Source organism: Schistocerca piceifrons, chromosome 9 (assembly GCF_021461385.2).
Source record: "Schistocerca piceifrons isolate TAMUIC-IGC-003096 chromosome 9, iqSchPice1.1, whole genome shotgun sequence".
Taxonomy (NCBI): Eukaryota; Metazoa; Arthropoda; class Insecta; order Orthoptera; family Acrididae; genus Schistocerca; species Schistocerca piceifrons.
Window position 1 is genome coordinate 219,956,685 of NC_060146.1, and position 25,681 is coordinate 219,982,365.

Sequence of the window (25,681 nt, forward strand, 5' to 3'; positions counted from 1 at the left end):
TTATCTTCTTTTGCGGTTTTCTTTCAGTCTGCGATTCATTTCTATACGTCACTTTGCTGGAAGCGTACCTTCAAAGATGTTTATTCCCCAAATTAAGGCCAACCTTTGATACCAGCAGACTTCTTTTGGCTAGGAATGTTCTCTTTGTGTGTGCCATTCTGCATTTCATCTCGCCCTTGCTTCTGTTCCCCAGGTATGAGAATTCCTTAACTTCTCCTGCATCACATTTTTGATAAGTTTTTGTTGTTGATCTCAATTCTGCTACTCCTCACCACTTGCGTATTTCTTCGGCTTCTTTTCAAACTGTAGTACGTGTTCATTAGACAGATCCTGCAGGCCTCCCTCTCCGAGGATGGCTGTGTGATCAGAGAGTCTTAGTCAGCGCTATCCTTGCCCCCTGTGTTTCAATTTCACTCCTCAATTCCGTCAGTGCTTTTTCGACGTGTAGGTGGAACAGTGGGAACGAACGACATCCCTGTGTGACACCATTTGTAATCTGAGCACTTCGCTCTTGGATTCTCATTCTCCTTTTTCCCTCTTTGTTTTTGTACGTATTGTATATCAACCGTCTATAGCGTATGACTACTTCTCTGAAAGTTTAGAACATCTTGTATCATTTTATGTTGAAGAACACCTTTTCCTACGTCGATAGATACTATGAAGTTTATAACTTAACCGACTGTTCGCTTCTACATGAGTGAACTAATTGCTGTGTACCCATTCAAACCTCGGACTACACCTATACTAAGACGTAATGTGATTTGCTGAAAACTGCCTACAAACTGAAGCTGACTGTTTCTATAAAAATGCAGTGCTACCCTGAATGTAACCTGACTCCTGTAGGAAATACGCAACTGAACATGCAAAGAAATTCCTGACCCTAAAGTGTATTATCACGTACCTTGTGTCTTGCCAAACATTTTTGCAGATTTCTGAAAGCAGCGCACAGCATTCAGCAGTAAAGCAATATTGAAAAATTATAACAGAAACTTTCATACCACAAAGAACGGATTTAGGTTATGAGATGTTCGGTATGCCTGTCATCACTGTCGATGATGTGGCGCAGACGAATAGCGGAATTCTGCGTGAACCGCTGAAGTGTCGGAACATCGATGCTGTGCATGAGCCCCTGAAGGGCTGTTTTAAGCTCAGCATTGGGTTTGTGGTTATTGCTGTACACCTTGTCTTTAATATAGCCCCACAAAAAGAAGTCGGATGTGTTCAGATCTGGAGAATATGACCGCCAACCGAGGCCCATGCCTGAAGCCTCTGGGTATCCCAGAGCCAGAATTGGGTCCCCAATGTGCTCCCCCCAGCCATCAAACACTCTCCTGCTTCGATGGAGTCGAGCTCCGTCTTGCAGGAAACACATCTTGTCGAAATCAGGGTCACTTTGGATAACGGGGATGAAATCATCTTCCAGAACCTTCACGTACCGTTTGGTAGTCACCGTGCTATCGAGGAATATCGCACCGATTATTCTGTGACTGGACATTGCACGCGACACAGTCACTCGTTGAGGGTGAAGAGACTTCTCGATCGCGAAATGCAGGTTCTCGGTGCCCCAGATGCGCCAAGTTTGCTTATTGACGAACCCATACAAATGAAAATTGGTTTCGTCGCTAATACGAACAACAATGCGCATACCACTTCCCATCATGCCCCGCAGCCAACCGTGCAGTTTAAACGTCCTAACGCAAACCGTTCAGATATTAAGACGATTTTATTTCATGTAGTTGAATAAATGTGACCCTGCACGTAATAAGCAGAATTTTCAGAGTAACCAAAATAACATCCATGCCTCACACATGTACTGATTTTTCTTAAGTGAGATTTCTTTCGTAAATCTTCAGAGCTGCCTCTCTGGCGCTGTTTTGCTGACTTAGCCTGCGGCCAGTGGCCTTGAAGACCTTGCTCAGAACAAACTGCCTCCAACAGATCCTGTTCTGTGCAGCTCCCATCCAGTCTGTTGTGAACCTATTTGCTGCAGGTCTTTCTGCAGTCCGTCCTCCCACCTTGCTGTTTCTCAATGCCAGTGAAATTCACCAACAGCCGTGTAGTTTAAGATGTTATTTCATTTTGAAGACTTGATTGCAATCAAGTCTTCCGATAAAGCACTAGTGTAACGATTGAATTCACGACGTCCAGAGATTTATGGCTGTATATGATATTTTCGTTTATTTGTAGAGATGCATATGGGGCCTGAAGATGGCATAATGAAGCTGGTAACCATCAAAATAAAATAAAATAACATATTAAGTTACACGGGTGTTGCTGAATTTAATTGACATTGACATTTACTTAACTAGCGGATGTCCCCCGTCCATGATGGACCAACAGACACCTTGCTCTTGGTCTTCCCTGGGGGCGCTTTGCCTCTGGCGTTCCTACTGACACTAGTTTTGGCACAGCGCATTCTTTCGTTCCGGCAACATCTACAGCTCGTAGTAGTCGCATAACTTCCACTTTTTGTGCTATATTTGGCTGATTCGTCACAGCGTACGTTCCTTCGTGTTTCAGTCTCCTCCAGCCTTTTTCTTCCTTCAGCCAGCCTTTTTCTTATTTTCAGGATCTTCCTCTCAAGCGCCGTCATGTTTCCTCATCGCTGTTCGTTGTACTCAGTGTTACTGTACCATACAACAGCCCTGGGTCAGTCATTGTATTACACACTGACCAGCCATAACATTATGACCACCGACCTACTGTTGACATAAACCTGTCTAGGCGACAGCGGCGTCACCTGGTGAGGAATGGTTGCTCGTCAGACACATGCAGCATGCATGTAGTGTCAGTTTCTAGAATGAGGAAGGCGCCCGATCTATCTGAGTTTGACCGAGGGCAAATTGTGATGGCCCGGAGGCTCGGCACGAGCATTTCGGAAACTGCACGCCCTGTCGGGTGCTCGAGGAGTGTCCTCAACGCGTGGTGAAACCACGTTCATACGTCGTTTTGTTGGGCGGTCACCCCTCATTTACAGATGTCGGATGTCTTAGGTTGGGCACACTGGTAAAGCAGGGCAGGATGCGAACTGTGGCGGAACTAACATCGGACTTTAATGTTGGGCAGAGTACAAGTGTGTCTGAACACACACACAGTGCACCGAACACTCTTAATGATGGGCACCCGCAGCCTCCAACCCATGCATGAGCCAATGCTAAAACCACAACATCGTCAACTATGTCTGAACTGGACTGGTGACTGTCGGCTATGGACGTTGGCGCAGTGGCAGAGCGTTGCACGAATTCCGACACCTTCTTCATCACGGCTATGAGAGGTCGCGAATCCGTCGCCTTCCAGGGTAACCGCTTCTTGACTCTTGCACTGCAGGACGAGGACAAGCTGACAGCGGCTCCATTATGCTCTGGGGAACATTCACGTGGGCACCCATGGGTCCAGTGGAGCTCGTGTAAGGCACCGTGGTGGCCAAGGAGTATCGTAAACTGGTTGCTGACCATGTACACCCCTTCATGACGAACATGATTCCTGATGTCAGCGACATTTCTCAGCAAGATAATGCGCCACGTCACAGGGCCAGGAGTGTGATGGAGTGGTTCGAGGAACACAGTTGATGTGCTGGTCCCCCAACTCGCCAGATCTGATCCCTATCGAACACATCTGGGAAGTGATTCAACGTGGCGTCGGAGGTCAACTACCCTCCCCCCCGGAATTTACGCGAATTGGGTGTCTTGTGTGTGGAGACGTGGTGCCCACTCCCTCCAGCGGTCTACCAAGGCCTGATCGCTTTCGGGCCACGATGTGTCCTGTAGATCGTGGCAAAGGTGGACATACCGGCTATTAGGTGGCTTGTGCCTGATCAATGTGTGCCATCGTGTAAACTTTCGTTGAGATTACCCTTGATGTCACGATTGGTTTTAGACAGTCATAACGATATCGTTGGTTTACATAACGTCCGGCTGAAGTGGTCCCTCATGTTTCCCGAAGCCAAACTGACCATCATCATAGAAATTCTTGTCCACTTAGTTACTAGACATTGGCGGTTTTCTTATTTCTCCCTATTTCTTATTGGAAAGGAATAAGAATCAAATGTACAGGATATATCAGAAAGTTCAAATGGTTCAAATGGCTCTGAGCACTATGGGACTTAACATCTGTGGTCATCAGTCCCCTAGAACTTAGAACTACTTAAACCTAACTAACCTAAGGACATCACACACATCCGTGCCCGAGGCAGGATTCGAACCTGCGACCGTAGCAGCCGCGCGGTTCCGGACTGCGCGCCTAGAATCGCTAGACCACCGCGGCCGGCTATATCAGAAAGATTCATCCCGCTTCACAATACTATGTCTTGTACATGAATGAAGAGAGACGCTTGGGATGAATTGTACCTTACGCACCCTGACTCCAGATGGCGGTAGCGGTCGGCCTGGCTTGCCTCTGTGGCCGAGCGGTTCTAGGCGCTTCAGTCTAGATCCACGCTGCTGCTACGGTCGCAGGTTCCAATCCTGCCTGGGGCATGGTTGTGTGTGATGTCCTTAGGTTAGTTAGGTTTAAGTAGTCCTACGTTCTAGGGGACTGATGACCTCAGTGTTAAGTCGCATAGAGCCATTTGAGCCGGTCGGCCTGCTGGGGCTCGTTTGCTGACAACAGTCGTGTAGCAGGTGGTGTCGGAGATGTCGCGTTCATCACAGTTGCCAGGAAAGACTGCACATTTCATTTCTCAACACGATGGAACGTCAAAATGGAGCCCCGCACATGTAAGAGCATTTCTTGACAAAGAGGTGACTCAACAACTGATTAATTGTAGTAGCAATAGTGGTAGTATTGCTCAGCATTTATTATCCCTAGTGTCCCACATATTTGATTTCTGTGTACATTGCAACTACGTGTTATTGATATAGTCGAGTTGCTATTCGGAAGGCCAAACAAATAAAAAAAAGAAAAGTGTCCCTGGCACGTAGTATATTGCCAACTTCAGCACGGAGGGTATTTCACGAGCAAGTCGCGCATCTGTATCACCTTCAGCTGAAACGCTTTTCCTCAAGTTGTGGTCGTTGCAGTGAGGCTGAAGTCCTGAGCCTCCGTTGTGGAGGGTGCGATTAATGTTCTGGCTCATTGGTGTACGTTCTACAGAAACCCGCGTGATTTCACGCAGGAACTAAGGCGGGGGCTGGCCTTGGTTGTTTTAGAGGTAACGAGGCCAAATATGCCGAAAGAAACTTCAGGCAGAGAAGTGGATAACGCAAGGAAAGGAATTCACCAACGTCCTACTGCTTAAACGTCTGGGATCCTATGATTTTTCGTAATTATCTAAAAATGGATGAATCATGCATTTCGCAGTTGCTCAACGTTTGCCAACCATTCTGCACGAATAAGTATACAGCCACGCGAGAACCTGTTAGATCCTTTGTGGTTTCTAGCGACGGGCAGAAGTTAGGAGGACCTCAAGTTCATTGCTGTTGTAGCCCCACAATTATTAACTAAAATTATTCCTGAATCGTGGAACGTGATTTATAGTTGACTGAGGAAGTACATCAGGCTACAACAAAATAAATGAAACAAAAGACATTCATGTGAACGTAATTAATTTATTTATGTACAGTATGACAATTAGTGAACTACATGAATAACATAAGTTAGTTACAGACTACGGCGTGTACACACTTTATTCAACACGTAAACGTCACTACAGATATTCGGATTTAGGTTATGACATGTTCGATGTGCCTGCTATCATTGGTGATGATGTGGCGCAGACGAATAGCGAAATTCTGCAGGACCCGCTGAAGCGTCGGAATGTCGATGCTGTCGATGACCTCCTGAATGGCTGTTTTCAGCTCAGCAATGGTTTTGCAATTATTGCTGTACACCTTGTCTTTAATGTAGCCCCACAAGGAGGAGCCCCATGTGATTAGATCCGGACAATATGGAGGGCTAATAAATGCCCATGCCAGTGGCCTCTGGGTACCCCAGAGCCAGAATACGGTCCCCAAAGTGCTCCTCCAGGACTTCAAACTCTCTCCTGCTTCGATGGGGTCGAGCTCCGTCTTGCATGAACCACATCTTGTCGAAGTCAGGGTCCCTTTGGATAATTCGGATGAAATCATCTTCGGAAACCTTCTCGTACAGTTCAGCAGTCACCGTGCCGTCAAGAAATATCTCACGGATTATTCCGTGACTGGTCATTGCACACCACAAGTCACCCGTTGGGCAAAATCTGCGAAATGCGGACTCAGTCCCCCAAATGCACCAATTTTGCTTATTGACGAACTCATCCAAATGAAAGTGGCCGACAATAAGAAGGTTGGTCTGCATGCTCATACTGATTCCCATCATGCCCCACGGCCAACTTTCCATTCTGAACGTCCTACCGCAAACAGTTCAGAAGCTATGTCGATTTTATTTCGTATGGTTTAATAACTGTCACCCTGTATGGAGCATAATAGATGACATGTAAGTGTAAGAAAGTAATTTCAAATACGAACAAGAAAGACTAATAAATAAAATTAACAGTTAAAGAAGAAATGAAGCATTTGGGAACCGTTAGACCTGTAAAAAAAAAGAAAGAAAAAAAAAATACCACATTTATCACTTCGTAGTAGCAGAGGACATGGGTAAAAGCTGGACTTTTATAACAATGATGCAAGTATATTTTACACATTAACGTCCATTGAATGTCGATATTCCGGTTTCATGTTTCATTTCCGATACTTACCGGATATTAAAGCTAAGAAGGCTGACGGATTTTGATTGCCAGTGCCAGACAAAACCATTATGGATTCGTTAAAAAATTAAAAAAAGGTGCTTCATATCTATATTGCTATAATCTTCGCACGACGTATCTCACAAAAATCTGGAGTCTTAAAATTTCTCCAGAAGCACTGCCCTTAAGGTTTCATCCTCCTTGCATTCTGCAGAACAGCATTTAATCCCGCGCGCAGTGACAAAAGACGAACTTTCGTCGGAACGTTGGCACGACAGCGCTACACAAGACACAGTTTGTTGGGTGGAGGGGGGGGGGGTCCTTTGTCGTTTGGTCCTATCCGCTCGACATGCCGACATCCCATAATTCGTCAGTCGGTCGGTCAAAACGCCTGCACACGTCCAATTTGTCGGTCTGTCGGACAGTCGGTGAGCGTGTAGTGCCCTCAATTAAAATCTGGATATTCGATGACACATTCGGAGTGTAACGTCAGTGGCGCCGGCTCGTCACTTTCCTGCGAGAAGTTTTTGTTTTCCTCCGGCGCAGCTCGCTGGAAGAGGGCCCAGCCAGTCTGTTCGCCGCCAAGTTGCTGCGCCGCGAGACACTGCCCAGGCAAGTATGTTTCAGAATACGCATTCGAGTTAAACTCATTGTGGTCATTAAGCGATAATCTGAGTTGCCATTTTATATGTACCTAAGTTTCCATTTCTTCCAGTAGATTCAATAATTGTCCTTTTGGTGCCTTAAGCAACACTTCCATATTATCCATATTATGTATGTTCTCTAAAACGTCTCTTTAAATTTCTTCTCGTCTGACACGTATAAAAATTTTCACAGTCTTGGCAGCTGATCTTGTAGACACCAGAATGTAAATATTTGCAGCTTTGTGGCGTAGCCTAGAACCAACTGTACCTGTAGTTTGAAATCCAATTTTTAGTTTCATTTTTCTGACGGCTTGTGCAATTCTGACGGAAACTGCAATACTGTATGACACAGCAACAAAAACTTTTTGCCCTCTTGATCTATTGTCTACGCATTTTTGGCTTTAGTTTGCTGTAAAGGTTCATTACATCACGGCGGCTGTATCCGTTTCCACTGGCTATTTGCTTAATAACTTTTAAGTCTTCAAGTAAACGTAAACATGGGCCGTAGCAGGCTGTAATGTGATTTTTATTTAATCATGCGATTAGCTAATGTTGCCTACTTGTCATTGTCAAGCACCTGTCAAAGCGGGGTGGAAAAGTACTACATTGTCTGCATATATCGCTATGTACAAATAACATTTTACACACTTCACAATACATTTTATCGTAATGCGAGCTGTGAAAATGGTTATTTATTCATAGCGATTTATGCAGACAATGTAGTGATTTTCCATGTTAGTTTTACAGCTGCTTGATAATGACAAGTGGTCGACATTAGCTAATCGCACGATTAAACAAAAATCAGATTGCAGTCTACTGCGGACCATGTTTACGTTTTTAATCATCTGGAAGCTGTGGATCCCCACAAATAGAAAATTTTATTTAGCTCTTCCACTTGATCGTTAGGGATGAGTGGCAGGTTTAGCATCCTGCTACCCAGAGCTGCCGAATTATGCTTCTTAAGGTGACAGGATTTCGCAGTTATGTCAGTAGCCGTCGTCTTCCTAAATATACTAATCTTAGGTCTTCCATCTCTTTTAGTTAACGTAAGATCCAAAAAACTTTCTCCTTCTTCCAGTTCCATTCTGAACTAAATTTTGTGGTGCGTCCCAGTGATTCTGTGTGTTAGCTCACGTACAATAGTATGTCACCTGCATAATGTCTGTAATAGACAGTTTTTTCACAGACAGTAGAATTTTGTTCAAAAAATTATTTTGTAGCTCGGTAATAAAGATCTCAGCTAAACTACCTGACAATCTAATGTAGCTCCAGCTGGGATTGGCACATAACTATTTATGACGTTTTATGTCTTTTTATAAGTATGTGCTGCCCTGTATTTAGTTGCGTTCTCAGTGCACTTTATAATTAGGACATGACATATTCTTAATAACTGGCCTAGCTAGTTGCCCACTCTCATGTATTTTTAATTTCGAACGAATCATTGTAATGGACGGATCCATCATTTATATGCCGCTGTTGTCTGTCTCACCTGAAAACAAGAAACCTCCTCGTACTATTGTCTTTGAAGAAATCGTACATACTGACGTATTAGGTAAATGAATTTTTGATTTGAGTAATTCCGTTCTTCACACTTTATCAGTATACTTACAATGATATCAGGGCGCTGACTTGGACATGTCGCCTTCTTCATTGTATTCTCTGTATTCTTTTACGCCGTTTCAGATTACATTCTTATCACTGCTGACAAACTGTAAATTACAACACTACTGCTTTTCGAATTTACCGGCGGATGGAACATTCTATCATCTTTCGGACGTATCGCTTCATCTCCCGATACTTGACCTGATAAACGTACACTTTACTTTCAAGGTGAGTTGCTGGCGGGATCTAAACCACTTGACGCAATACTCCGAAGCAAACGGCAACAAAAGCGTCGGTCACAGATAAAACGTTACACGTTCTAAGAGTAAAACAAAGCAAGCACAGAGTCAACAAATCCACGATGCTTAAGAGTGATGTGGTTGATTATTAAAATGGGTGACATGTGTTGGACTGCCAGGCAGCCGGGACTCAGAGCAATAATTCCTCTGAGACTGCAGAAGTGGAAAGAGCGGTTTTCCATGATTTGTTGAGATTGAAACTCTCGTCTCGGTCGAGCAGTTTCCTCGCCAGCCAAACTTTCGCAGCTTTCTTGGTAACTGGATGCTTGTAGGATCAGGCTGTGGGCGTAATGTTGACTTTCCTGTTATCCGTGCAATGCTCAGTGGATATATACTTTGTCACTGTAGATCTATTGGGCTGTAGCAGGGGGATGTCACCGTCGGACGGTGTTTGTACAGTGCGTACCTTTTACCTAACTGGTAATGCCAGAGGAGTTGACGTCTTGACCGATGGTCCACTTTATGTCTCTTCATTATTCTGCGAGTTTTTGAAGAAACAGCTCCCACATACGGTAGAAAGGCCGTTGGTAGCCTTATGATAGACGTCCTGAAGACCCACCATTCTGGGTAAACTACATTTATAAAGGAGTATAGACTACTGTTGTAGACAGTGGCCAATAAGCTGTGATACTTCGAAGGTGTGGAGATTGTAGATTTATGGCGCCAAAAGGAACAACTTTGTAACGGGATCTGACTCGAAGTAGACAGAAGTATTCACACAGCACACAATTTCGTGCATTCAGTGCAACGAAAAGGAATGCGGACTGTATATTTTAATGTGTGAAGTAGCATGCAAATGAACAGCATTAGGAATCGAACAGATTACTCGTACATGTGTTGCTTTTCCGACAGTATGGTCCAGCTTTACTATGGGGCTGCCTCCCCTGTGTGTACACACAAAGTCAAAATGGTTTTCAGGGTGAGTACTTTGCAACACGAATTCGTTTCATACATAACGTGAAACTATTCGAGTGAGACGTTATAACAATGCAGCATCCTATATCCCAGCTTACGACGACCTAGGTGTTTTTTATTAAAACCTGAAATCCAATTAGCAGGCAACGATATTCCACTTTTCATTATTTATATTTCTCAGGGCCCAGTCTACAGCTGACTCCGCAGAATGCTCTTGAAACTAATTACGAACAACTGTGGTTCAATGACTCAGGTCATTGTTATTCTTAAAAATTCCATCGTTGTTTGGGAACGTGAAGTACCTGAATGGCTGCAGAAGGTCTCGATGTAGACGAACTGTTGTGTACATAGTTCCGCGTAGTCAGCGCGTACACAACTTTCCCACTAGAGCGCACCCTGCTAAGCACAACAGCGCAGGCGCAGCGCTCGTCCGTCTCCGCACTACGAGATGGCGCTGCCTTAGAGACGGACCAAATTCTGCTTCCGCCGATCCGCGTATAAATATGTAACACAGCCAATGAGATTGCTGCTAACGTAGAACCTTTTCTCCTCGCGGATCACACTTGTGCAGTGATACCTGAACACACGAGGTATTATAACGAGTGTACAGACCTCCGATCAGTCAGTCTACATTAGTCTGTACCAGTCTATAGTCAAGTTTCAGTCTGCGCCTAATAAGGTTATCATATTCCTGTACATAGCCATGAAGATAAATGTATAGACACTTTGTCAAGTATCAGAGATATGTGAGAATAAGATTAACGACCCAAGACCAAAGGAACTTCAGATTGTCAATTGGAAACAGCATCCAGAATCAAGTTACGTAATATCTATGCTTGTTATTATTTTAATAAATGTGTGTGAAAATTAATCGTTTAAAGTTGGTCACCGTCAATCTGCTACTCTAAGCGTGCAAGTGGCATTTCTATCGTCTGACCTAACGGCAGAAGATAAACACGCCACGATAAGACCACGAGACATATTGCTGACACTCGCCTACTTCATTAGAGCAACAAGTCAACTAATCTGATGGTGTGTGTACCGAAGGTCTTACAGTACGCACACCACACGAACATAACCATTTCCAGTCAACATTCGGTTGATTTGGACCGGAGGACCCAGTCCGTTTTATGTACAAACAGCCCACGCCGTTATGGAGCCACCATGGTCCACGACTTCGTGGGGTCTGCGTTACACTGGAACTCTACCATCAGTTCTTAGCAGTCTAGATCGGCAGAAGTGACCAGGCCACGGTATTCCAGTCGTCTAGGTCCCAACTGACATGGCCTAGAGCCCAGCGGAGGCGCTGCAGGCGATGTCGCGCTGTTAGCAGAGGCACTCGCGTCAGTCGTTTGCTGTCACAGCCCATCAACGCCAGATTTCGTCGCGCTGACCTAACGGATACATTCGTCGCTCGTCCCACCTTGATTTCTGCGGTTATTATTATTATTATTATCATCGTATGCATCAATTACAGTAATACACATGTAGCAAAACAAAGAAATATATATAAAAGTGAACATGTGAAATTATATGCAGTACACAAGTTTTAAAACGGCTCAGACTACACTCGGATGTTGATGGACTCGATCCAGCGAAGTGCCTCGTGGGATGCTCGATGGAGCTTCTCAATGCCACCAGGGAAGCGACTGATTGGACAGCCATTCGCAGTGTGGCTCATTGTTTGGGTGTCACCACAGTCACACACACTGTCACTTGAAAAGCCCCACTTGTGCATGTTGTACTTGTACCTACCCTCTTCAGTCCAATATCTGTTTAACTGCACCCACACCAACCTTGGTTGGTGGAAGCCTGGAATTGGAACTGCTGGATTGTCTACAAGTTGGTGGTTTCGGGTTCTTGTAGCTTGCCACTCACGTTTCCACTCGGCGTCGTGGTCGAATCCTGTGTATAGCATTTGGACTCCCGTTTCATATGCTGGTCTTCTAGATTTGAGGCGTTTCCTGGACAGTGATAGCAAATCGTCATGAAGAGGGATCGAGTTGTTTTCAGGAACTTGCTGACAGAGCTTTTAAACAGCAGCCTTCCGACGGAGGTCTGGTGGACAGATGTTTGAAAGCACTGGTAGCCAGCAAGTAGTTGTAGACCGGACTGTACCACTAATTACTCTCATAACTGAGTCCAGTTGGACGTCTACTTTCACTACGTGGGCGCTTCGGAGCCAAACTGGTGCACAGTATTCTGCTGCAGAGTATACCAGTGCAAGGGATGCTCGTCGGAGGACTGATGTGGTTGCTCTCCATGTACTGCCTGCCAGCTTTCTCGCAAGGTTCACTCGTGTTTGTATCTTCTTGGCCAAGTTGGAAAGGTGTTTTTTGTATGTTAAAGTTCCGTCCAGAGTGACTCTCAAGTATTTTGGGCTTTCGTTGTATCTGACTGTGCCAAGAGGGCCGAACTGTGGACTGATCTTTGCTGATGAAGGGCTATTACAAAGGTGGAACAGACTTACTTCGGTTTTAGAAACATTTGGTCTCAGTCGCCATGTCTCAAAATACTCATAAAGTTTAGTAAGGCTGTTCGTTAGGTGTCCTTCACATTCAGAAAGGTCTTCACTGTTGCTTGTCTGTTAGCACTGTCAGCTCTACGTACACTCCGCTGCTGTCGGTCGTTCAGTGAAGGCCGTCGGCCACTGCGATGTCCGTCGCGAGAGGTGGGGCGTGGCACGTGGTGTTCTCGGCACAGTCTCAACAGTGTGGATGTCGGAATATTGAACTCCCTAACGATTCCCGAAGTGGAAAGTCCCATGCGTCCAGCTCCAACTACCATTTCACCTAGTGGGATCTCTATATGTGCACACCGCTACCTCACGACTTTTGTCAGTCAGCGTATAATAGTACGAATTTGAATAAAGCCATCAGTGGCGGACTAACCAGCTTCCAAAGCATTTAGTGATAGCAACTTGTGAGCAGTTGCCTATGCACGGAGTGAAACAGATGTTGGACACAAAAAGTGAAAACACCGCGGAGAATGCGTACTTGAACGTGAATGCAGGTGCTAGTCAAGCCTGCGGGTTCCGCGAAAGTCACTGCAGAACTGAATTCCGCACTGCACGATTCTCTCAGCAACAAAACAATAGCAAGGGTATTCTGTGACCAGGGAATTACAGGGCGAACTGGAACTCCAAAACAATTCATCTGTGATGCAAAGGTTTGTAACAGTAAAACATGGCCCAGCAGGCATATAACCTGGACAAAAGTACGTAACAGTAAAATTTGGACCAGAAGGCATATAACCTGGACAAATGTTCGTAACAGTAAAACGTGGTCCGCTAGGCATATAACCTGGACAACGGTTCGTAACAGTAAAACGTGGTCCGGTAGGCATATAACTTGGACAAAGGTTCGTAACAGTAAAACGTGGTCCGGTAGGCATATAATCTGGACAAAGGTTCGTAACAGTAAAACGTGGTCCGGTAGGCATATAACCTGGTCAAAGGTTCATAACAGTGAAACGTGGTCCAGTAGGCATATAACGTGGACGAAGCAATGGAAGAAAGTCACTGGAACTGACGAGTTTTATTCCACGCTGAGGTGACAGACCAATCGGATCATGTACGTACATCTGGTATCATAGGTGACATATGCAGAAAACATTTCTAAGAAAAATTATTTACCAACTAAGAACACTAGCTACAGAAAACTAAATGTTGCAGGAGATGTGTGGATGACACATTACTGTTACTGAAGGGGGATTAACTGCTCCCCTGTGGGTTGACTCTCCCGTCGACTTTCGCGCCTTCCTCCAGAGTTCAGCTTTTGGCTCATTATCGAGCAAGCGTCGGCTCGTACACCTCGCATTTTAGCGATAACGCTCCCACACTTCTTACGGAGTGACACTCCTGTGTTTTTTCTCATAATGCTAAATTGTGGTCTCCGCGGATCCAGCACTTCCTCAGTGCTGCGCCTCCAGGAGCGGCAACAAAAGCTGCAGCAGGAGCAGATGCGAGAACTGCTGAGCGGTGGTGCGGATCTGTGCTGACAGCCGGCCAGGTGCCTGCCGGCGAGTCCGCCCCCAACGCCACTGGTCTACTTCGACGCCTCGACACAACGGTGGGAGAATCAGCTACGCCCCTTCTCGGTGGATTGCCAGTTAAGGCACATCGTCGATCTCGCTAAGGCCGCCGTGTTCCGCACAATTTGAAACCCTCTACCGACACTGAGAGACCTAACATTGGGGATGTTTATCAGCTGGTCAGGCGGTATTTCCCTCATCAGAGCCAAGCGGGGGCGGCGGCACAGTTACAGTTTAACTACCACCGTAGGTGCCCTGGATGGTCGTATGCAGCGTGGATAGGCCAACGTACAAGATCTCTGAGGCAAGTTGGGTTTGAGTGTCTCCAGTGTGCGTGTTCCGACTTGCCAATTAGGGAGGTGATCGTCCGGAGTTAACCAAATGTCCAGACCAGGGCAGTGGCCTTTACCGTTATTACCGACAATTGGCAGGTGGCAAAGTGAGACGGGTGTGGTGATCAGCACCCAGTGCCCTGTGAGGTGAGCCAGGTCGCCAGGTCTTCCGCCGAGCTGCATTGTGTCGACACCGTGGACGATGTCACGACCCGTGTCCAGGTCCGTGTCTGGGAATCGTCGTAACCCGCGCTCACTATGTTTTCCGGATTCTCTGCCCTGCTTCTCCACAGCACGTGTCTCCGCTGAGCAGGCAAGCAGGCGGTCCTATCCCGAATATCGTTTGCTGAGTATTTGTCAAGAGTGCAGGCATGTAAATGCCGTGCGCTGTGTGAACCGCGATCAAGGCCACTTGGCAACAATTTGCGACATTGGGTGAGCCGCGGTACGATCATCGGAGGCCGTAGTGCTTTCCCTGCATTCCGGGGGGGGGGGGGGGGGGGGAAGACATTATCTAAGACACTGTACATACCGGCTCTTGAGCTACCCTGCGTTGCAATGACATCAGGTTGTGCCCTATTGTAAACAGTGTATTACTTTGAGGGACAATTCTTCGTTTCTGCAAGACGTAAGAATGTGGAACGGCAACTTATATCGTTAGTGGTTAACTCACCGCCGGCCGCGGTGGTCTAGCGGTTCTAGGCGCTCAGTCCGGAACCGCGTGACTGCTACGGTCGCAGGTTCGAACCCTGCCTCGGGCATGGATATTTGTGATGTCCTTAGGTTAGTTAGGTTTAAGTAGTTCTAAGTTCTAGGGGACTGATGACCACAGATGTTAAGTCCTATAGTACTCAGAGCCATTTTTGGTTAACTCACCGTTCACGCAAAGTAGATTAGACGTCTATTCTGATTTTGCATTCAAGATAGTTGACATAGTAAATTTAGTGTCTCAGTCGATCTCCTTTCAAGATCTTCACTCTTCTATATCGTCGTATTATCAATTTATGTATATGAAAACAGTAACTGTTCTCGAAATAACAGATTACTGTTGTTGACCGTGCAGCTTTGCCCTGGAATAAATGATGACTAACTGAAACCCTCAGCTGCCGACAGGTGTTGTTGATATACCTCGATGTGGACAGCTAAAAATGTGTGCCCCGACTGGGACTCGAACCCGGGATCTCCTGCTTTCATGGCAGACGCTCTATCCATCTGAGCCACCGAGGACACAGATGAATAGCGCGACTGCAGGGACTTATCCCTTGCACGCTTCCCGTGAGACTCACATTCCCAACTGTCCACAATTTTACATATGTAATGTACCTTATAGACATTTGCCCATTCACTCATTACTCGCGCACGCTTTGGCGATTCCCGTAAGAGTTTGGGCAACCTGTGCGCATACGCACAGTTAGTCATCATTTATTCCAGGGCAAAGCTGCACGGTCAACAACAGTAATGTGTTCTTTCGAGAACAGATACTGTTTTCATATATATAGTTAAAGGCTACCCAGCCATTGACGTTCATCTGTGCGAATGCGCACAGGTTGTCCAAACTCTTACGGGAATCGCCAAAGCGTGCGCGAGTAACGAGTGAATGGTTTGGTTGGTTGGTTGAGTTAAAGATTAAAGGGACCAAACTACAAAGGTCATCGGTCCCATGAGTGAATGGGCAAATGTCTATAAGGTACATTACATATGTAGAATTGTGGACAGTTGGGAATGTGAGTCCCACGGGAAGCGTGCAAGGGATAAGTCCCTGCAGTCGCGCTATTCATCTGTGTCCTCGGTGGCTCAGATGGATAGAGCGTCTGCCATGCAAGCAGGAGATCCCGGGTTTGAGTCCCGGTCGGGACACTCATTTTCAGCTGTCCACATCGAGCTATATCAGCAACACCTGTCCGCAGCTGAGGGTTTCAGTTAGTCATCATGTATTATCAATTGTTTGAGAATACCTTGGATTAGGCAGAAAATTTAGAGGCACATTTCTCCCTTACTTAAATTTTCTTACCGCCACCCGATTCCTATCGCCACATGTGACATGGTCGAGGCAGGGTTGTAGCGTTTCCAGGACCCCTGTGTCATTTGTACTGTTCCGTGGAGTCAGTGGGTCACCCCTTTGGTACTGATTCAGATGTTGGACGGCGCCGTGCTCCTCTGTGGCGGTTTTAAACAGAAGGTCAACGCACACTGTTCCACAGACTCATATTCGATTCCGTGGTCAGAAGTGTTGTTGTCAAAGTTGTCAAGGGCCAGTATTCTTCATGCATCAACTTGCATGATGCGTATCAGGAGTTGCCACTGCACACCGCTTCCTGGAGTCCTTAGCCCTTATCAGTTTAAACACACGGACCCGGAATTTATCAACAACATTTGGATCAGTTGATTCAGAACATTCCCTACTTTCTGAACTAACTTAGTGAAATTTGGGCCACAGGGTCAACGTGAGAAGAGCACTTACGGAATCTGCAGGCTGTTCATCAACACGTTCTGGAGAACGGCCATTGCTGCAGATTGCAAAAATATGTACTTGAGCGTTATGAATATTCTGAACAGCGTCAATTTTCAAATGCTCGATTAAACTACGTAAAGCTGTTTACAATTTTGCGAGAGTCAGTGCAACGTGAGGAGTAGAGAAACTCTTCATACCCCTGATATCACTCCTTTAGTGATCGTGAAAGAAGGATTAGTCTAGTCACAGCACTCATACAGACATTGAAGCCGCGATTCTTATGGTGCAGCATACGCGTTCCGAACGGGAAGGAACTCTAACAAATGGTACCATCGTAAGTAGCCCGTGTTGTACGCTTCAGAGGCCTGCAGGGTGGTGGTGTAAATGTAGACGATTGTTGAGGCTTTCGCAGCCACTTGTTGAGGTGTTGCTCGTTGACGCTCGTCTCCGGATATCGACCGTGGATCGTTTTGTGGTTGTCCTGACGTTTCGCCATTGTCAAAGACAGAACCTCCACTATTGCTGGCTATCAGGAGTAGATTCCGCAGCAGGAAGTTATACGAATGTACCTGTCGTGCAAGTGCCTAAGGTGAGTCTCTTCGTCGTAGTTACTGAAGTGGTCGTTCCCTTGTTACATGCAACGGTAGAATCGAGGCGCTGTGCACGTCGAGACTTCGCTACACTGACAGGAAGAAATCATAAGATCAAAAAATAATTAACATGGAGTATTGAAGTTTAGGAAGTACATTTATCTAGGTAACAATGCAAGTGATTAATACTGCAAGATCACAGGTTAATGTGAGCGTGAGATAAGCCACTGCAAATGTGAAATGCCGGTATATTAATAACCGGTGTAACAGCCAGAATGTTGAATGCAAGCCGCTACAAACGTACACACATTGTGTTGCACAGTTGCCGGATGTCGGTTTGTGGAATGGAGTTCCAAGCCTCTTGCAGAGGGACGGTTAATGCTGATTGTGGATGATGCTAGAGTTGTCGTTCGATGATGTCCAATATGTGATCGAATGGAGACAGATTTAGTGATCGACATTCTATAGAGCATGTTGGGCTCCAACAGCGGTCTGTGGGCGAGCGCTATCTTGTTGGAAAACAACCCGCTGGTATGTTGTTAATGAGTGACAGCACAACAGGTCGAATCATCAGACTGACGCACCGATTTGCCGTTAAGGTGCGTGGATAACCACCAAAGTACTCCTGCTGTCACACGGAATCGCACCCCAGACCGCAGCTCCAGTTGCGGGTCCCTCGTACCTGGCATGCAGACAGGTTGGTTGCAGGCCCTTCACTGGCCTCCCTCTAACCAACACACGGCCATTACTGTCACACAGGCAGAACCAGATTTCATCAGATGACACAACAGACCTCCACCCTTCCCTCCAATGAGCTCTCGCTTGACGCCACTGAAGCCACAAATGGCGGTGGTTTTGGATCAGAGGAATGCACGCTACAGGCCGTCTCGCTCGCTCGGTGCTTCCCTTGAAGTAACTGACTTGTAGCAGTTCGTTGTCTCACGGTGGTGCCAACTGCTACTGGAATTGCTGCTGCAGACGCAGTGTGATGCGCCAGAGCCATACGCCGAACACGATGGTCTTTCCTCTCGGTAGTGCCGTGGCCGTCCGGAGCACGGTCTTCTTGCGGCCGTACAGTCTGGTGACCACCGCTAGCAGCAGTCACGTACAGTGGCTACCTACGTTCCTAGAAAGTCTTTCGCAGAGGAAACATCCAGCTTCAAACTCAGTGAGGTGTTAGTAGGTGCGTGTTCCATTGATCAATCGCACGACACGGTAGCCGTTATGATGTGGAACGTACCAAGTGCACAAGAAATGCACATATGAAACAAGATTTTTTAATATATACGTTACAATACACACCACTGAAAGACCTGAGGCGAAATAAGGCCCCCGGAGTAGACAACATTCCATCAGAGCTACTGACAGCCTTGGGAGAGCCAGTCCTGACAAAACTCTACCATCTGATGTGCAAGATGTATGAGACAGGCGAAATAACCTCAGACTTCAAGAAGCATGTAATAATTCCAATCCCAAAAAAAGCAGGTGTTGACAGATGTGAAAATTACCGAACTATCAGTTTAATAAGTCACGGATGCAAAATACTAACGCAAATTCTTTACAGACGAATGGAAAAACTGGTAGAAGCCGACCTCGGGGACGATCAGTTTGGATTCCGTAGAAATGTTGGCACACGTGTAGCAATACTGACCTTACGACTTACCTTAGAAGAAAGATTAAGGAACGGCAAACTTACGTTTCCAGTATTTGTAGACCTACAGAAAGCTTTTGACAATGTTGACTGGAATACTCTCTTTCAAATTCTAAAGGTGGCAGGGGAAAATACAGGGAGCGAAAGGCTATTTACAATTTGTACAGGAACCAGATAGCAGTCGTAAGAGTCGATGGACATGAAAGAGAAGCAGTGCTAGGGAGGGGAGTGAGACAGGGTTGTAGCCTCTCCCCGATGTTATCAATCTGTATACTGAGCAAGCAGTAAAGTAAACAAAAGAAAAATTCGGAGTAGGTATTAAAATCCATGGAGAAGAAATAAAAACTTTCAGGTTTTCCGATCACATTGTAATTCTGTCACAGACAGCAAAGGACTTGGAAGAGCAGTTGAACGGAATGGACAGAGTCTTGAAAGGAGGATATAAGATGAACATCAACAAAAGAAAAACGAGGATAATAGAATGTAGTCGAATTAACTCGAGGGAATTAGATTATGAAATGAGACACTTAAAGAAGTAAAGGAGTTTTGCTATTTGGGGAGCAAAATAACTGATGACGGTAGAAGTAGAGAGGATATAAAATGTAGACTGGCAATGGCAAGGAAATATTTTATGAAGGAGAGAAATTTGTTAACATCGAGTATAGATTTAAGTGTCAGGAAGTCGTTTCTGAAAGTATTTGTATGGAGTGTAGCCATGTATGGAAGTGAAACATGGACGATAAATAGTTTGGACAAAAATAGAACAGAAGCTGTTGAAATATGGTGCTACAGAAGAATGCTGAAGATTAGATGGGTAGATCACATTACTAATGAGGAGGTATTGAATAGAATTGGGGAGAAGAGGAGTTTGTGGCACAACTTGACTAGAAGAAGGGACCAGTTGGTAGGACATGTTGTGAGGCATCAAGGGGTCACCAATTTAGCATTGGAGGGCAGCGTGGAGGGTAAAAATCGTAGAGGAAGACCAAGAGATGAATACACTAAACGGATTCAGAAGGATGCAGGTTGCAGTAGCTACTGGGAGATGAAGAGACTTGCACAGGATAGAGTAGCATGGAGAGCTGCATCAAACCTGTCTCAGGACTGAAGACCACAACAACAACATTTCTACGATTTACGTATTATTTACCCCATTCCCTTAAATGGCAGAAAATGCATATAGATTTATTTATTCCTATTGAAGAATTCATCTATGATTCAGAAGGAGTTGTCAAGGAGATATGATTTCAATTTATTTTTGAAGCTATTACTGCTGTCTGTCATACATTTTATTTCATCTGGTAATTTGTCGAAAAATTTTATAGCAGCATATTTTACCTTTTCTGTGTCAAAGATAGGTTGAGTAAAGGATAGTGTAAGTCTTTCTTTTCTCTGGTATTATAATTATGACTGTCACTGTTGTTTTTAAACTTGTTCTTGTTGCTGAGAAGAAATTTCATTAGTGAGTAAATGTACTGTGAGCCTGTTGTATGAATTCCCAATCTTTTGAAAAGATGCCTGCAAGATGTGCGACTATGAACCCCACACATTATTCTAAGCACTTTCTTTTGCGCAGTGAATACTTTTTGTCTAAATGTTGAGTGACCCCAAAATATTATGCTGTTTGACATCAGAGAGTGAAAGTATGCAAAGTATGTTAGCTTACTAATTTCTATATCCTCAAAATTGGCAAATATTCTGACTGCAAAAGTTGGTGAACCTAGTCGCTTTAGAAGTTCCTAAATATGAATTTTCCACTTAAGATTCTCATCTATATGTACACCCAAAAAATGTCTACTGACTTATGTTGACGTGTTATATTCATTGAAGGAACTGTACTTTTTGCAGCAGAAAATTGGATGTACTGTATTTTTTCAAAGTTTAGAGCAAACCCATTTGCAGAAAACCAATTACTGACTTTTCCAAAGACCTTATTTCTATCATTTTAAATTGGAATTTCTTTTACCATGCTAATAATGATGCTTGTATCATGAGAAGACAGTGTCAGTTCAGCTTCCTGTTTCAGATAGGGAGGGAGGTCGTTCGCATATATGAAGAACAGAAGGGGACCCATGATTGAACCCTGTGGAACACCTAATGTTATTTCACCCTAGTTAGATGAAGTGGCAAACTTATTTACATCACTTGGCCCATATAAGGAAACTTTTTGCTTCCTGTTCTGTAGGTACGACAAAACCACTCATATGCTATTCCATTTATACCATAGAACTGTAATTTCTGTAACGTAATGTCATGGTTCACACAATCAAATGCTTTGGACAAGTCACAGAAAATTGCTATTGGTGACATTTTACTATTTAAAGACTCTATTACGTGGACAGTGAAATTGTATATTGCTGTCTCAGTGGAGTAGCATTTTTGAAATCCGAACTGTGATTTACTAAGTATCCCATTACTGTTGAGATGGCATCTTTGTCGGCGTAAAGGCGTTCATAACTAACATCAATTCACGATGCCCAGTCTCTAGGCTAACTAACGCTCTCGGTATTTACGGCGTGTCTTCTGAGCAAATCTGATTTATATTGTCATGGCTGCGCTACTAGCGCCTATGTTACGGGGCTAGCGCGAAATTTGAGTAGATGTCATCTTTCATATGTAGAAACGCGAGTACCAAGTGTCGTTCGTGTCGCACAACTCCTTCTTGGCGTTGCGATCTGTACACCGTGGGCGGCTGGTCCCGGCTGAGGTTCGAGTCCTCCCTCGGGCGTGGGTGTGTGTATGTTTGTCGTTAGGAAATTTTAGGGTAAGTAGTGTGTAAGCTTAGGTTGGTGCAAATGGCTCTGAGCACTATGGGACTCAACTGCTGAGGTCATTAGTCCCTAGAACTTAGAACTAGTTAAACCTAACTAACCTAAGGACATCACACACATCCATGCCCGAGGCAGGATTCGAACCTGCGACCGTAGCGGTCTCGCGGTTCCAGACTGCAGCGCCAGAACCGCGCGGCCACTTCGGCCGGCGTAAGCTTAGGGACTGATGACCTTAGCAGTTAAGTCCCATAAGATTTCACACACATTTGAACATTTCTACACCGTGGGTGTATTTTTTTATTGAAACGGTTGTGATGTTTGGGTATTTCTATGGCTTCCCTGAACAAAAGTGTGGTATGTCTCCTCCACAGTGAAAAGCTGCGTAACGGCGGATTTCATTATATGGTGAGTCTGACGCAGCACGTGGTCCGTTTACGGCCTATTTCTCCACCTGTCCCAACCTGCGGTACCGTTTCTGTTCCGTAATCCTGGCCCTGACGCATCGTACAGTCATTCCAACACACACTTGCCACACGCACACGGTGTGCTAAGAATGGGTCCTGTCAGCAGAAGCTTGGACATTCTGCACCGGTTTGAATAATCTACAGTCATTGCGTAATTTTTGAGCAATGTGTGTCTCTCTGGAAACGTATGACATAAACTCTGTACCCGAAATTTCTTCTCCTGACGAGTCACTTTGTGGGTGTTACGTTTGGGGTGCAGAGATGCTGATGTATAATGTAGAAATGCTATACTGTTCTAAAAGAAAGAGAGAAAAAAAGGAACTTATTAGCATACAAGAGTGCAATGAACTTACGGGACAAGTTAGTGGGACGTAAAGACTCAATTTCAAAATTGAGGGGTGAGTTAGAGGCTTGAGTAGTAGTGGGAGCTATGTAAGTGATGACACAACAGATCTAAGTAGTGCAAACTGCGACCATCGGAATGGGCTGTGGTTGTACTGAGCTCAAATTCTCATGGTGGGTTCATAAACGTGGAGTCCGATCGTATTGCATCGTGTTGTGTTATTACTGTTTCAGAGTGACATTGCAACGTGCTATCCTAACATCGTCAGGGTCAAGTGCCGGCAGCAGATATCGGTCCTTACCGATAAGACAAGTGTGTCGATATCGCGTGTGATCATGCGGTGGCCAGGTGTTCGCAGATATCGGGCAGGCTTAACCGGTAAGCGCCAGCTGCCACTGCGGGTCGCTCCGGATGACAGCCACTGCCGCAGCTGACTGCTCACTCAAGCCGCTCCTATGTCCGTAATACCTCAGCTGTACGCTTATGTGTTCACTTAGCTGCGTGTACAATACATCGCGTTCACGATGAACATTCCGTTGCAGAATGTACAGTGAACTGAAAGGTGTACACCTCCTTTTTAAAGTAACACGCTCATGCGCCTATATAGTGGAATTTGTGCTCCACTACTGTTTCATCCGCGTTGAAATACAGTAAGAGACCATGCCTACGATGAACACTTACTTATTCTGTAAGTTGTCTGCGTATGAATCTCACAAATACACTACTGGCCAATAAAATTGCTACACCAAGAAGAAATGCAGATGATAAACGGGTATTCATTGGACAAATATACTAGAACTGACATGTGACTACATTTTCACGCAATTTGGGTGTATAGATCCTGAGAAATCAGTACCCAGAACAACCACCTCTGGCCGTAATAACGGCCTTGATACGCCTGGACATTGAGTCAAACAGAGCTTGGATGGCGTGTACAGGTACAGCTGCCCATGCAGCTTCAACACGATGCCACAGTTCATCAAGAGTAGTGACTGGCGTATTGTTACGAGCCAGTTGCTCGGCCACCATTGACCAGACGTTTTCAATTGGTGACAGATCTGGAGAATGTGCTGGCCAGGGCAACAGTCGAACATTTTCTGTATCCAGAAAGACCCGTACGGGACTTGCAATATGCGGCCCTGCATTATCCTGCTGAAATTTACGGTTTCTCAGGGATCGAATGAAGGGTAGAGCCACGGGTCGTAACACATATCAAATGTGACGTCCACTGTTCAAAGTGCCGTCAATGTGAACAAGACGTGACCGAGACTTGTAACCAATGACACCCCATACCATCACGCCGGGTGATACTCCAGTATGTCGATGACGAATACGCGCTTCCTATTTGCGTTCACCGCGATGTCACCAAACACGGATGCGACCATCATGATGCTGTAAGAAGAACCTGGATTCATCCGAAAAGATGACGTTTTGCCATTGGTGCACCCAGGTTCGTCGTTGAGTACGCCATCGCAAGCGCTCCTGTCTGTGATGGAGCATCAAGGGTAACCGTAGCCAAGGTCTCCGAGCTGATAATCTATGGTGCTGCAAACGTCGGCGAATTGTTCGTGCAGATGTTGTTGTGTTGCAAACGTCCCCATCTGTTGATTCAGGGATCGAGACGTGGCTGCACGATCCGTTACAGCCATGCGGATAAGATGCCTGTCATCTCGACTGCTAGTGATACGAGGCCGTTGGGATCCAGCACGGCGTTCCGTATTACAGTCCTGAACCCACCGATTCCACATTCTGCTAACAGTCATTGGATCTCGACCAACGCGAGCAGCAATGTCGTGATACGATAAACCGCAGTCGCGATAGGCTACAATCCGACCTTTATCAAAGTCGGAAACGTGATGGTACGCATTTCTTCTCCTTACACGAGACATCACAACGTTTCACCAAGGAACGCCGGTCAACTGCTGTTTGTGTATGAGAAATCAGTTGGAAAGATTCCTCATGTCAGCACGTTGTAGGTGTCGCCACCGGCGCCAACCTTGTGTGAATGCTCTGAAAAGCTAAACATTTGCGTATCACAGCATCTTCTTCCTGTCGGTCAAATTTCGCGTCTGTAGCACGTCATCTTCGTGGTGTAGCAATTTTAATGACCAGTAGTGTAATTTATTTCTTTTGTCCAAAGAATACTTCTGTGTAGTATGCAAGGGGAAAGGATTCGTGATGTCGATTCCCTTCAACACTACTTCAAACATTAGCCGAGTCCACGCCACGTCGTGTTGCGGCTCTTCTGCGTGTTCGCGTGGGCCATAGACGATATTAGGCAAGTGTACCACTTTCTTTGGCTCTTCAGTGTATTGCGTTGAACCTTTGAAATAATAAGACAAGTGTTACGATTAGAAACAGCGCGACCGTCGTGATTCTGCGGAAATACCGGAAGTATATTCACCAAGAATTTGAAAGTGAGACAAGCTACGACTTGAAACACACTTTACGTATAATTTGAAACACTTACGAAACTTTTACTCGCTAACACCCCTTGCAAAATGCAGAGATGAGAGATAAAATTTTATCACTAATTACTTTTTCTCTGTTCATGCAGCAAATCTTCACCATCTAACATTACATTTTAATTTTTTACATCTTTGCTACCGTCTCCCCGCGCAACACACTTTGCGGACGGTATCAACGTATATGAGTCAAGTTACCTGCGAAACTGTATCGTTGTACGCCCCATACTTCAGGATATATGACGTCATAAACATGGAGATGCGTGAATAATTATTTTCTGCTCAAAATGAAGCACAAATTATCCAGACTATATTAATCTAGTGTTTCATAGTAAGGGCACTCACCGATGTCAAACAAACATCGAGCGTAATTTCAAAGCTTTCCTAAAGTTTCTCTCGCATACATGTTTGTCAAATATTTAACACGTTAATTCATTTGTAAAGTAATCAGGCGTTTTAA

The 25,681-nt window shown here is 45.3% G+C and overlaps 1 protein-coding gene and 1 non-coding gene across 2 annotated transcripts in view; both read left to right on the forward strand.

Annotated features, from left to right (window-relative positions):
- Positions 1–10,113: 10,113 nt before the first annotated feature.
- LOC124716878 (GILT-like protein 1) overlaps positions 10,114–25,681 on the forward strand; it is a 72,142-nt gene continuing 56,574 nt past the window's right edge. Inside the window, exon 1 of the mRNA XM_047243430.1 lies at positions 10,114–10,125. Coding sequence (XP_047099386.1) covers positions 10,114–10,125 — 12 coding nt within the window. The remainder of the gene's footprint in view (positions 10,126–25,681) is intronic.
- Trnaa-ugc lies at positions 16,268–16,342 on the forward strand. The gene has a single exon. It is a non-coding gene; the product is annotated as a tRNA-Ala (tRNA).